General features: G+C 45.1%; 1 protein-coding gene across 1 annotated transcript in view; it reads right to left on the reverse strand.

The window, feature by feature from the left end:
• Positions 1-13,254, reverse strand: part of LOC149362627 (uncharacterized) — a 21,840-nt gene extending 8,586 nt beyond the window's left edge. Inside the window, exons 1-5 of the mRNA XM_089568345.1 lie at positions 13,022-13,254; positions 11,332-11,483; positions 9,970-10,225; positions 8,296-8,459; positions 3,951-4,042 (exon numbers count right to left, since the gene is read on the reverse strand). Coding sequence (XP_089424471.1) covers positions 3,951-4,042; positions 8,296-8,459; positions 9,970-10,225; positions 11,332-11,483; positions 13,022-13,224 — 867 coding nt within the window. The 5' untranslated portion in view covers positions 13,225-13,254. The remainder of the gene's footprint in view (positions 1-3,950; positions 4,043-8,295; positions 8,460-9,969; positions 10,226-11,331; positions 11,484-13,021) is intronic.
• Between the last annotated feature and the right edge of the window lie 628 nt (positions 13,255-13,882).

Below are 13,882 nucleotides of genomic sequence, written 5' to 3' on the forward strand. Positions count from 1 at the left end.
ACAGACAGACAGACAGACAGACAGACAGACAGACAGACAGACAGACAGACAGACAGACAGACAGACAGACAGACAGACAGACAGACAGACAGACAGACAGACAGACAGACAGACAGACAGACAGACAGACAGACAGACAGACAGACAGACAGACAGACAGACAGACAGACAGACAGACAGACAGACAGACAGACAGACAGACAGACAGACAGACAGACAGACAGACAGACAGACAGACAGACAGACAGACAGACAGACAGACAGACAGACAGACAGACAGACAGACAGACAGACAGACAGACAGACAGACAGACAGACAGACAGACAGACAGACAGACAGACAGACAGACAGACAGACAGACAGACAGACAGACAGACAGACAGACAGACAGACAGACAGACAGACAGACAGACAGACAGACAGACAGACAGACAGACAGACAGACAGACAGACAGACAGACAGACAGACAGACAGACAGACAGACAGACAGACAGACAGACAGACAGACAGACAGACAGACAGACAGACAGACAGACAGACAGACAGACAGACAGACAGACAGACAGACAGACAGACAGACAGACAGACAGACAGACAGACAGACAGACAGACAGACAGACAGACAGACAGACAGACAGACAGACAGACAGACAGACAGACAGACAGACAGACAGACAGACAGACAGACAGACAGACAGACAGACAGACAGACAGACAGACAGACAGACAGACAGACAGACAGACAGACAGACAGACAGACAGACAGACAGACAGACAGACAGACAGACAGACAGACAGACAGACAGACAGACAGACAGACAGACAGACAGACAGACAGACAGACAGACAGACAGACAGACAGACAGACAGACAGACAGACAGACAGACAGACAGACAGACAGACAGACAGACAGACAGACAGACAGACAGACAGACAGACAGACAGACAGACAGACAGACAGACAGACAGACAGACAGACAGACAGACAGACAGACAGACAGACAGACAGACAGACAGACAGACAGACAGACAGACAGACAGACAGACAGACAGACAGACAGACAGACAGACAGACAGACAGACAGACAGACAGACAGACAGACAGACAGACAGACAGACAGACAGACAGACAGACAGACAGACAGACAGACAGACAGACAGACAGACAGACAGACAGACAGACAGACAGACAGACAGACAGACAGACAGACAGACAGACAGACAGACAGACAGACAGACAGACGGACGGACGGACGGACGGACGGACGGACGGACGGACGGACGGACGGACGGACGGACGGACGGACGGACGGACGGACGGACAAACGGACAGAAGGACAGACGAACGGCCACTGTAAGTGCTAGTGCACTAAAAACAATGTACGCGCGCAGGTCGTACATGTCTCCGTAAGAGTGCTCGAAAGACTACAACCATGAAAAAGCGTTAATGCTTGGTCGCCTGTGCATAGTGACGAGTGCATAGTGAAGGTCGCTTCTCAGTGCGACCTTCACTATGCACTCGCAATTCTCAGGCCACGCTACCAGGTTCCTAAAAATTTTGAGGGTCATATCGTCCAGAAACTGCTAAGAACTTGGGGCCCAACATGAAGCCCAACTCATCACCAAACATAAAGCGAGCTTATACCATTGACACGATGTTAATCTGCAAGTGAAGCGGCTGATGGCGGCGGACCTTCCGGCCTCATAAGCAATCAGGAAGGCCATACGCGCTACCTGATTAGCAGGATAAAAGCGGGTGAACAGGGTGGGCCGTCGAGCAGCCAGAAGACCTTGGCAAAATTATAGTGCGGATACAATTTATCAGGAGCCTCACTTTCCTGCTATGCATGTCTTGCTAGCGCCTGCACTCGACGACCAGATTCACATTTTTTACTGAAGTTTGCTTGCCCCAAAAAGTTCCCTACGCACTTGTACAACCACAATGGAAATTAAGAAGAGCCCCGCCTACCCCCTCTCCCACACATTTCTGTAGTTCGTTATTTTCCTAATTGTGTATTGGTTTGGTTTGGTTTATGGGGTTTAACGTCCAAAAGCGACTAAGGCTATGAGAGACGCCGTAGTGGAGGGCTCCGGAAATTTCGACCACCTGGGGTTCTTTAACGTGCACTGACATCGCACAGTACACGGGCCTCTAGAATTTCTCCTCCAAAGAAATTCAGCCGCCGCGGCCGGGATCGAACCCGCGTCTTTCGGGCCAGCAGCCGAGCACCATAGCCACTGAGCCACCGCGGCGGCTTAATTGTGTATTCGGCTCAAAAGACATCCTTGTTGAGGATGTAGCTGTCATGGGTATCAGTTACTTCCTTAATAAGAGTCTGAACCACAAAAACAGCGTTGCTATTTCATGTTAAAAAGCTTATTTCTGAAATATTGTTTGATTTCCTTTCTAATGCGCGTTTATATATGACAAACTTGCACCTTAACGTGTTCCAGTGAAGTAGTTACCCAAGGAAGCATGTTTTTAACTGTCCTTATTTATTACTGCACAAAGAAAGGTATTCTGGAGATGGCCGAAATGAGAGCTCTGAAATACACTGAAATAAATAAGGGCGAAATTCTGTTGCTGTAGTAGACTGTAGAAGCATTTATCTTCGCCTTAGAACGATATATCAATGATATGAAGAAATCGGAATGAGGGTTCGCTAGCGGAAGAACCTAGTGCATTTCTTTCTGCGTTCATCAAGAGGTTGTCTTCGGAATGAATGGACCTGTTGTGGCTGAAAAGATGCAAAAGGTAATTGAACGGAGGTGGTAAAATAATAGATCGTCTAAGAATAATAAAAGGAACCTGGCTGTGTCACTTCGAAGTAAGTCAGTTTTGATTCTCTCTATCGCAGTGATACAGGCGGTTGGTGGGCTCAGATACTTAAAGCGAAATGATGTTTTGTCACAGTGTGATTAAGAAAACAGAATAAGCTTAAGACACCTCTGCTGAGATAAGTGAGGCTGGAAAAATCTTTTCTGGAAGACCTCTAGAATATAATTTATTATCGCATTTCAAGGAAACGGGAAAAACTTTACTGCCGAAAGTTCTATGCTTCCTATTATTCACAACGAAGCGGTAAATATCCAAAGATTCTAATTATTTTTGGTAGTCAAACGAGGCCAACCTTTAAAGAAAACATTAAATTCTGAAAACTGCGCGTCCCTAATAGAAGTTTGCGTCGGGCAGAACTGACACCTGAAATTGCACTCTATGCGGTTTCATTGACTTAAGGGAGAGAGTTCTGTAAAGCTGACATTACTGGCATGAAAGCTTTTCTCATATTGTCTATGTCAAATGGCGCAATTTTGTCTGTTATGAAGCACTTCAGAAGTAGTTGTTTTGGAAAATTAGTTTTCTTTATATGTTTAAAGGATACAAAGGGGAAAAAACAAGTGTTCAACATTTTTTCTATATTTTCACATTAGGAATATCTTTTCGTCAAAAGCCGGGCAAATGTGAAGAAATGTTTTCCTCCTGCCGCAAGGTTGTTTCACTTGAAGCATACTTGGTTGTAAATGGAGAAGCACTCTCCCAGTGAAGTCAGTTACAGCTTTATCACATGCTTAAATTAGGAAAATTTATATGATTTTGACCGCTGGTGTGGTCTTATGGTTTGAGGACCTGCCTCTATGCTGAAGGTGCAGGGTTCGATAACTACTGTCTCCGGGTGCCCACCGGTGATACAATGAATACAAGCTTTCCCCTGGCCTGGTGTTGGGCTTCTCTGGGTTGAAACGCTGGGAAAATTGGTCGTTGACCACATCTTGTGCGAAGAAAATACTTTGTGCCTTCGCTCTGTTTCGGCAAAACTGCCCTAGCGCCATTGATATTCCTCCTCCTCACAATCATCATTACTAACTTGGTATCCAGTAATTGTTAATAAATCTACTTGGCGGAAAACATTAATAAACGAGAATCGCAAGGTGCGTGCAATGGTTACCGTCGCTGGGACACCGTCAAGCTGGCGCCCACCATGGTTGGATACGAGTATCGCCGATGCACCATGCTTCACAGCTTCGCAAGCATCTTCGGCTGGAAAATACATTGAGAAGGTATTGGTAGTCGTAAGGGGAAAATAGTCGCATTGTTGGCTCAGTTTTTCAAGCAGATTTGGAAACTTATAGAAGAACCATGACACCCTAGTTTTCATCTAAAGCTGCTTATTGCACTCAGGTCCTCATACTTTAAGTTACGGTTCCCCAAAATTTCATTTCATTCATTGCAGTAGATATCTTCTAAATGAATCCGTTTAGTTTGTGTTGCGAACAGCTTGCTTGTCTGACACCCTTTGATCGCTGATCGGTTTTGAAGTTTTCCGTTTTTTTTACTTTGGCCCGTCGCGTCTTTCAGGCTGCGGCAACTCGAACGAAGGGGACCGCCGACATCGACATCGACATCAATGGAATAACACACTCACGTCGTCTGCTTCACGCAGTTCTCTGCGTTGAGGTACTGGGATGAACGCCGTAGACGGCAGCCGCCCGAAAACGTTCTTTTTTTGTTTTTACTTGAGCGAAATACGAGGGGGGACCCAAAAGAAACCGGATTTTTTGTATAAAAACTTTATTTATTAACTCTTGCGCAAAATTCCTTCAGTCACCTTCAAAGTACTCTCCATGAAATGCGATGCACTTGTCAAGTCTTTTTTCCCACTCTTTGAAGCATCTCTGGAACTCTTCAATTTTGATATCGTGCAGTGCCCTTTGCGAAGCTGTTTGTACGGCCTCCACATCACCAAAACGCTTCCCTTTTAGACTTTTCTTCATTCTCGGCAAGAGAAAAAGTGGCACGGGGCTAGGTCTGGTGAATATGGAGGGTGGGGAACGACAGTCCATCCCCGAGAGGCCAAATAGTGGGTCACTCGTAAGGCCGTGTGTGCGGGGGCGTTGTCGTGATGAAGGAACCAGTCACATGATCGCCAACGTTCCTTGCGTTTCCTCCGCACACCCTCTCGCAGACGTCTTAAAACTTCCAAATAAAAGTGCTGGTTGACAGTCTGGCCAGGGCGAACAAATTCTTGGTGCACAATGACACGAACATCACAAAAGACAATGATCATTGTCTTCACATTCGACTTCAACTGCCTTGCTTTTTTTTTTGGTCTCGGAGAGTTGGGAGACTTCCACTGGCTTGGCGCTTGCTTAGTTTCTGGGTCATACCCCTAACACCGACTCTCATCACCTGTAATGACTTTGGTCAAGAAGTTTGGATCACTTCCAATCTCTTGTTTTAAATTCCTACTCAAATTTAATCGAATGTTCTTTTGATCCTGTGTGAGAATGCGAGGAAGAAATTTAGCGGAAACACGTCTCATTTGCAACTGCTCAGTCAAAATTCGCTGACAACAGCTCCAACTCACCCCTATCTCTTCTGAAATTTGGTCTATCGTGAAACGACGATCTTTGTTCATTTTTTGACGGCTTTTTTCAACGTTTTCATCGTTTCGCGACGTTGAAGGACGCCCAGAACGAGCATGGTCTTCGACACTCATCTCACCGCGTTTGAAGCGCCCAAACCACTCGAAAACTTGTGTGCGGCTCATAGCATACTCTTTAAAAGCCTGCTGCAACATTTGGTAATCTTCCGTTGCCGATTTTTCAAGCAGGAAACAAAACTTCAAACACACTTTCTGTTCTTTTAAATTCGCCATAAAGATTTCGCAGGCGGAACAAAATAGCTGCAAGCGAAACACAACACTACGCTCAAATGTTTGCCTACAAATTTATGTCGTCTGCACAGCTATTTCGTGAAGGTCTCCACTAACCCCATCTAGCGGTAGAACTCTCTACTACGTCTACGAATGGCAGGGCGCTCTCAGTTCGGTTTCTTTTGGGTCCCCCCTCGTAAGTCATTTTTCATTTTTGTTTTCATGTTCGGAGGTCTTCTGAATTGTACGCGAGCTTAGTGACCCTTGCAAAAGTGGGCTTTTTCGTGCCGCCCATTCTGAGATTGTCGAGGAAGCTGTAATCGATGGGCTTGTACTGTATGGCTGAAGCATACACCTACAAGCATATTATTTGTATGTCATGGGCGTTGTCTCCTCTTTTAGCAGCCATGTGCTCCATGTGAAAAGCGAGACGTCCTGCGCCAGTCTTTGCCCATGAATTGTTTGGCGGATGCCTTGCGTTGCTGACTACCAAGTCCTTTCCAGCTACTCCTTTGCTCGGAAACTCAAAACTGAAATTACCGCTTTAAGGCGGCACTACAGTATAACTTTCGGCACGGATGGAGCGGAAAAACTAAAAAGCTGTGGCTTACTCTCTGCATGCACGCATTGAGAAGCTGTGTGCGTGCGTTTTAGTCGAATATGAATAATTTTCGGCTGGTAGAACCTTTTGTTAAATTTAAATTACTGGAATGCTTTCCTGCTGGGAAGCCGTCGCTGCTTTCATTTCTCTCCGCCCACGACCGCGCCGCGCTGTCGACTGTTCCGACACTCGAGCAGTCGATCGTGCGCATGAGTGCAGCTCGCTCTTTTTCGGGGGCATGCGTCATGGAAATACATCGTGTGTTTGCTTAATTAATTCATCAGTGTAATAGTACAGCAGTCAGCATCTATTGCGCGAGCGCGAAATTCCCCCAGGAATGCGCCGATTACGACGCTCGCACACAAGTCAACCCGGACCAGTAACCAGATGAAGCTACTTCTCGGACAAGGCTACGCAAGGGAGAAAAACGCTGTATACTAGTGAATTAGCAGGTCCTATTCAATAGGAAATGGGGAATTCCCCAGGCGCACCGCAGCGCCCCCCACTGGCCGCCTTTGGTCAGTCTCTTCACGTGGCCACTTTACGGCATAGACAGTCAGAACTTGGCATGGTCTATGAGAGACGGCGTAGTTAAGGTCTTCATGTTAATTCCGGCTACCTGGGGTTCTTTAATGTGCACTGACATCACGAATGCCACGGTCGTTTTTGCGTTTCACTTACAGCAAAATGAGGCCGCGCAGCTGGGCTTCGATCCTACGACCTTGGACCCCGCAACCGAACGCCTTAGGCACTAGGTCACTGAGGCGGGTGCATGTATCCGTGTGTGCTAATTAATGAACCTTGAACTGACTTGCTCAGTAAAAATGAAAAAAAAAACAACAACTTTCAGCCAACACTTGCTGCCCCTGAGTTCCTCCCTGAGGTTTTGATCACTTTTGTTTTTCTTAGTTACCGTTTGCAATGCAGCAGTGGGCATAGTCATGAAGGTTTAAAAAAACTGAAATGAAGGGGTGAAGGCAGCCATGACAAATAATGATATAAATTGTAATAATAGTTAAATTAATAATAATAATAATAATGTAAATGTTGTAAAATGCCGAGCCATCATTCAACAATGAGCTGTTAAACACTTACTGTAGCCCCTTTATTTATGGTTACCCAAGAGTGAAAAGGGAAGTGACGTGTCAGTCATAGAATGCTGCAACGGCGGCGCCAACGAAATATATATGCATCGCTGCGGAACAATAGATAATGAGCGCAAGATTTCACAAGAAATGTACCTCTAATTTGTTTACATAGACAATTTACTGCAAAGCTTTCTTTCAGGACGTTCCCGACAAGAATGCCGGAACAACTCACACTTAACACGGCATAATTTTTTAACAAGATAGCCGCCTACCGACAAAAGTTCACGCCCGAGAAGCACAAGCTTTAATTGCATAAGCGTCCACATTGGTAATGTTTGCAGGCAATGGAGCTCTAGACTTTTTGCCGGCAGGTACAGTACATTCAGCGCGACAAGCTCTCTCGTTAGTTAACACAGATATATAATAGGAAGGCCAGTACTCGAATGTTGCTACATCTCGTTCCGGAAGTAAACAATAAAGATAAGGGGCGCTTGGCGAAAATTTCTTCAAGGTAATTTCACAGTGTTTGGACGGCAGCGCGGGCGCTGGCAGAAGGCAGCTGACAGCTTGCTAAGGAAACTTTATTGAGTGAACCTGTGCCCGCAAACAAATACAACTCGGCAACGGCGATAGCCGAAAATATGCTCTACAGCCGTTGCTGACCAGAATCCCTGCCGCTCCCAGCCGCGATTCATTTGAAGATCAAGAAGGAATTCCAAGCATTTACGACAGTCTCGATTATCGTAGAAATAGCTGAGCGTATCTAAAAGAAATCTAGTCCCCTCTCGCGTGACACACACAAAAAGGGAGTAAGTACGCGTGTCGGCGGCTTCGAAAATGAACAAACAAGCTTTACCAAGTTTTATGCCAATAATAGAGTTCTGGAAATTAATCACTGCCTTATCTAAGTACCCGATTATTGTATTTTCAAACACAGCGTTTTACTCACCCGTGAGAATTCCCTTCACCACCAGGGGAAGCTTAGTGATGCTTCGCAGCCACACAAGCACGTCCCAAGTTAGGGACCTGTCGAACGACTGTCTTATGCCTTCTAGGCAGGACTCCTTGAGCTGTTTAAGGTGGCTGTAGTTTGTTCCATCGAAGTTAGCCAAGCTGGATAACAAAAGAGTAATTATTCCATTATTTAGTTCTGTATTTATTCCACTACACTCAGATGTAAATAAACCTACTGTAAATTACCGCAGCTCAACCATACATGTAGTGCCAGTGAGCGCAAGTAAATGTGCAAAAGAGCAGCAGTACAAGTACAGCAGTTAAACTGTTTTACACGTCGCTAGGGTGAGTGAAATTTATTAAATCGGCTTGTAATTTAGCGTTCGCTGCATAATGATTGTTCGTTGCGTTTGCTGCAAAGAGTATTCATTCAGTACGAAGGGGGAACATACTGGCATAGTGGCAGTAGTAACGAGACACGAGTGCATATTTTACATTCAGTCTTGCGGTTCAGAATATGGAGCTTGCCCAAGAAGGGATAATTGTTTCGTTTCAATTTTGGCCGACAAGCTATATTATAAATCAGTAGCAGGCTGACTGCATCCCCTACGCACCAGAGTTTGTGCTCGACGCCCTTACTTTTGTTTCATGAAAACTGGCGGCTCATCATTAAACCGTCAAATGTTATTACCCTATCTACTTGGGAGGAAATACTTCCCTTTCATGTGACAGCCCTTTGATTTTTTCATACGAATGCAAAAAAGGTCTCATTATTAAAATAGCCCAGTTGGAACAGTATAATTTGTGTATGAACTTTTCTGAGGCGACGTTTCGACCTTGGGCTAGTGTGAAGCTTCAGAGAAAAGAAAAGCTTGCGGCACCATGAAACGCTCTATAGCGATCCACCTACAGCTTCGCTCAAGTCTTACAACAGGGAGAGCTTCGTTTGGTTTAGCGCTCTATAGCTAAGCACTCCCCAGAAGGCGATCAGCTCACTCCCTTTTTATTGCGCGGATAGTGGAGCACCTGTAGTACACTGAGTCTAGGTACGGCCGTGGAATATCATTTGGTGGAACCATCGGCCATTTTTAGCAACACACTTGAGTGACTGCAACGACCTGAAATACATCTATAGTGGTGTAGTGTACAAAAGCATGAAGTATACTTCTTATAACCAGCGTGACATTCAAGGAGCCAGCGCTGCGCGAGCCATGGCTGCTGAGGTAGACGGTGGACGAGTACGACACTTCAGCATTGTCTAGGTACTAGAAGGTTATTACATGGAAGGAACTGAATAAGCACCATATGGATTTCAAGAGCCAAAAAGATGACAATAAGCTGCACTTAGAAGTCAAACTCTTTTGCACCTTTGTGCCTCACGAACTTGGCGCGTGTGCGCAAAGGGTTGTTCCCCTACCACAGCAACGTAGATGCGCCCGTTCTCGAGTTCTTCCTGGATCCTACAGCTGTTGAAATGTGCGTCACTGGCACCTACAAAGAAACAATCGCGGCAGCGAACTTGAGCAACCCCTGGTGGAGACAAGATGAAAGCACTGGGGAGCCGGCTAGGCGAACCCCAGTACTGCTTTATCGCCCTGCCACAAGAAAGCTTTCAGTCGCCCACCACCCCGCTTTGTTCTACTGGCGGCACTAATAGGTGCATACTCACGTGAGATGCTCGGGGTACGTCATTTTGTTTTTGATGTTGGCGACACGCAGGCCAAAAACGGGCATGTCTACGGTGAGTACGATGGCTGCGTAGCCGAGCGCCTCGGCACGCCGTATCAAGTCAGTCGTCACCGAGCGGTCCTTGAAGACCTCCATTTGCATCCAGCGAAGTCCTCCCGGAGCAGCTACCGTCACGTCTTCCATGGACGTGGTGCTGAGCGCGCTCAGGGCCATCACGGTGTTGGCGTTTGCAGCAGCTGGAAGGCGCAGGGAAGGCTACTGATAAGGCGCCGCAACTTAGGCACATTGTTGCATGGTTTGCTTTATGTATGACTTCCTACTCTGCATTGAGAGCCTGGCCAGTTGGTCAGACATCCTTTATAAATGATGAAAACAGGAAACGACCACACCGGCGCTGCGGTCGAGGTCTAGCGCCGGCATTGTTCTTGTGTATATCTTCGCTTTGTTTAGCTTTTGCTCTACCTTCGGATATTAAAAATTTCGTTTGGATCATAATCTCGTAGAGGCATCTGCACGATATCGTACCGTTTGCAGCAGTAGTCGGACGAAAGCATATACTTTGAAAGCACTATCGTGGCGCTTACTTTTAAGCGCTGTTAAAGAAACACTCCTCCGAGAATACACTTAAATCTAACTTTGTATTTTGTAAGGAGCAAGCCCTATTTGGCTCATTAGGCGAAAATACTCTGTGCTTGGGTTACACTCGATGGTGCCCATAAGGATGGCGTCCATAAGCATCCTGGTTAACACAAATTCCTCCGGTGGCAGCCTCTGCAATTCCAGGGCAGTGGAGCACCACTTACAAACATTCTAGGACAAAAATTTTGAAAATTGAAAAATTTTAAGATACTTTTGTGGAAGTATTGAAGGTAATGTCTCATTCTTCTGGCATGTAGCAATATCTTTCTTAGAAGGTGTTTCCTTTGATCGGATCGAACAGTTAAGACAGCCATACAAAACCAAGGGGGAAGGCTTTTGACGATAGCAAAAAACGTTATTATATAAAAAAATACAGGTCTGCAGGGTGATGTGCTGATATATTGATTGTTATGGTGAAATCTTCAATTATATGAAACAAATTCCGTTCATGAACAGTATCCCGCAAAAAATACTTTTATCCAGAATTGTTGGGTACGATCCGCTGCTCTATGTCCCATTCCTGCGTCTATGGCTGCTCGATATGGAAGTCGCTTTATTTTTCTCTCATGTAAAATTTTTATTTGGAGAAATCCCTGTTATTTTCTTTGCAAATATAGTTGCTCCACCTATATCTGGTGGTACGGGCTGGGACACATTACCTTTCCATTCTGCATCCTTTCCCGCAATAGTTTCTTTCCCTTACCTCGAGCTGTGGCCGCCTCTCCGTCAGGATGGGCCAGCTTTTGCAGTGCTGCGGGAGATATTCCCACCGGCATGGAAACCCGCCGTCCCAACAACGTGACATCGGTGTTTATGGTGGCAACGTTCCGCAGAACACGTGGGAGGAGTCTCAGCCTCATGTGTGAAAAACAAAAAAAATGTAAGAATTAACGCAGATTCGCCCAGTTCTCTGTTCTTTTTTTTTGCAGAAAAGATTAAAATCCCGCAACCCGACTTAGTGATCAAAGTTGCATCAACGGTGATGAATGAAAAATTTTGTTTTGCGCTTCCGGGGAGAAAATAAAGTAAAGTATGAACACGCTTACTCGGATGATTGACACTGCATTTAGAGGTTTTTGTTTTGCTTTTTATGCAATTCAAATACCAAACCCGGGAGAAAAAAAAGTAAAGTACGAACACGGTTACTAGGATGATTGACACTGCATTTAGAGGTTTCTTGTTTTGCTTTTTGTGCCATTCAAATACCAAACCCGGGGAGAGAAAAAAATTAAAGTACGAACACGCTTACTCAGATGATTGACACTGCATTTCGAGGTTTTCCGTGTTGCTTTTTATGCAATTCAAATAACAAACCCGGGAGAAAAAAAAGTAAAGTATGAGCACGCTTACTCAGATGATTGACACTGCATTTAGAGGTTTTTTGTTTTGCTTTTTACGCAATTCAAATACCAAATCCTGGATGACCAGGCTCGCATGTTGGCTCCTTTTTTCACTTGCCTGAATCATTGCAAGACAAGGACTTAACAATATTCTGATTATTTGCAATGATCTAAGGCACAATGCGGCATTATGGAAGTAGAACCATTATAGGAGAAGATTTCTGCGAAGCAGTCAAGGAGAACAATTATAGTAATATAACAACTGATATTACTCAGAAAACGGGAACTTATTACTTTAGAGTACAAGTTTGATCAAATACCAAAATGTTCAATGCTCAACACATGAGATACAAGACAGAGTACGCGTGCTGCTATTTGTGTGCCACGTGCAATGTAGACCATAATCGTTACACGAAGCACAGACCGATACAATGAATGTCACTACACCAAGAGTAAAGCCAGTGAAAGCAGAAACAAAAAATAGAAAGCAGAAAATTAAGCGGGATCATGAAATAAGGGCCCAGTAGCGCTAAGAACCACCTATAGAAGAAAAACATAGAACGAAGACGTGCAAGCGGCATCACCATAAAAGCGGGTGATATGTTTTCAATGGAATCTTTCGTGATTAGGCTTAAAAGCAAAGTCGTCTGAAGCATTTTTCCAAAGCTTACAGCTTAAAGCCGTTCTCACTCTAAAGCTAACGTGTCACATTAGACAGGAGTGAAAATGTGTTGATTATTTAAACTAGGTATATGTGCTTTTGTTAAAAAGCATATGTTTTTTTTTAAACACTGGAGTGACTGCTTTTCGAACGAACATGCCAAGTACTGAACACAGTTTTTAGTTGTCAAGTGACTAAAACTGTAAAAGTGTAACGCCTCAAGCAAATCATTTAATTAATACAAAGCATTGACTTTAGGACTGCATTTCAATTGGTTTCAAATTATGTCCTGCCGTTAACAGCATCAAAAAACAAATGCGATATCAGCGAATAAAAGCATGGAGCGTGAGCAAATGTCGCCACGGTAAGGTATATTTCGGCCGCTGACGTACCTTTTATACGCATGAAGATTTTCGGCCAAAGTTTGTTGCTGGTCGGCGCCGTCTTGGTAGAAGGTTTTTACCTTCGGAAGTAATTTAACGTGGGCAAGCCGCTCGATGTCGTCGATGGTCACCACCGTCTCACTCACATGCCCATTCAGAGAAGCAGACCTTGGCGAGGGTTTTGGGTTTTCCACATCTGCTTCGTGTATCATATCTGTGCTACATGCTTTCAGCAAGAGCTTCTTGTGGTGGTTTTCATTAATAACATTCATGATCGCAATTTCTCGTTTTTGGAGGCGGAAAGTTTTGTAGCAATCTTTCTTTTTTTTTCAGGTATATCCTGCTCTCTTGAAGTGCTTAGTCCTGGTTTCTTCCTGGAAGTTTCTGTAAAGTGACGCCGGCTGCTGATCTTGTTAAGCTTTGCAACGGTGTAGCAGCGGTTTCTAAAGGCTAACTTTCAGTGTCAACACTGACCAATCCGCTATCAAGTTCACTTAGCGACGCACCATCCAGCACCTGCAGTTCGCCAGTAGCTGATGAACTGCTTTGGTATAAACGTGCCGGTGCCCTGAAAGTTTTACCTCCGTGCAGCCCTTGCGTATGCCTCTTACAGGGATAACCCACAGGATCTCTTCAACGAGGAAAATGTACGTTTCGTACGGGCTCGTACTGCACTGGATTCTGGCCCTTCCCGCCGTATCGGAGGCATGAACCCTCGTGCCAGCTGTATGTCCGGTTTCCCAGAACAGCTGCTGTTGGCGTAGGCTTCCTGTACAAATATGAAGAGTTTGGAGAAAAAAATGGTGAGTACTGTCATATGTCGGCTCGATACGAAAGAAAAATGCAAGCTGCACTGATCTAGAACAGGTT

Source organism: Amblyomma mixtum, chromosome 2 (genome assembly GCF_055824585.1).
Source record: "Amblyomma mixtum isolate Tamu chromosome 2, ASM5582458v1, whole genome shotgun sequence".
In the NCBI taxonomy this organism is placed as follows: Eukaryota; Metazoa; Arthropoda; class Arachnida; order Ixodida; family Ixodidae; genus Amblyomma; species Amblyomma mixtum.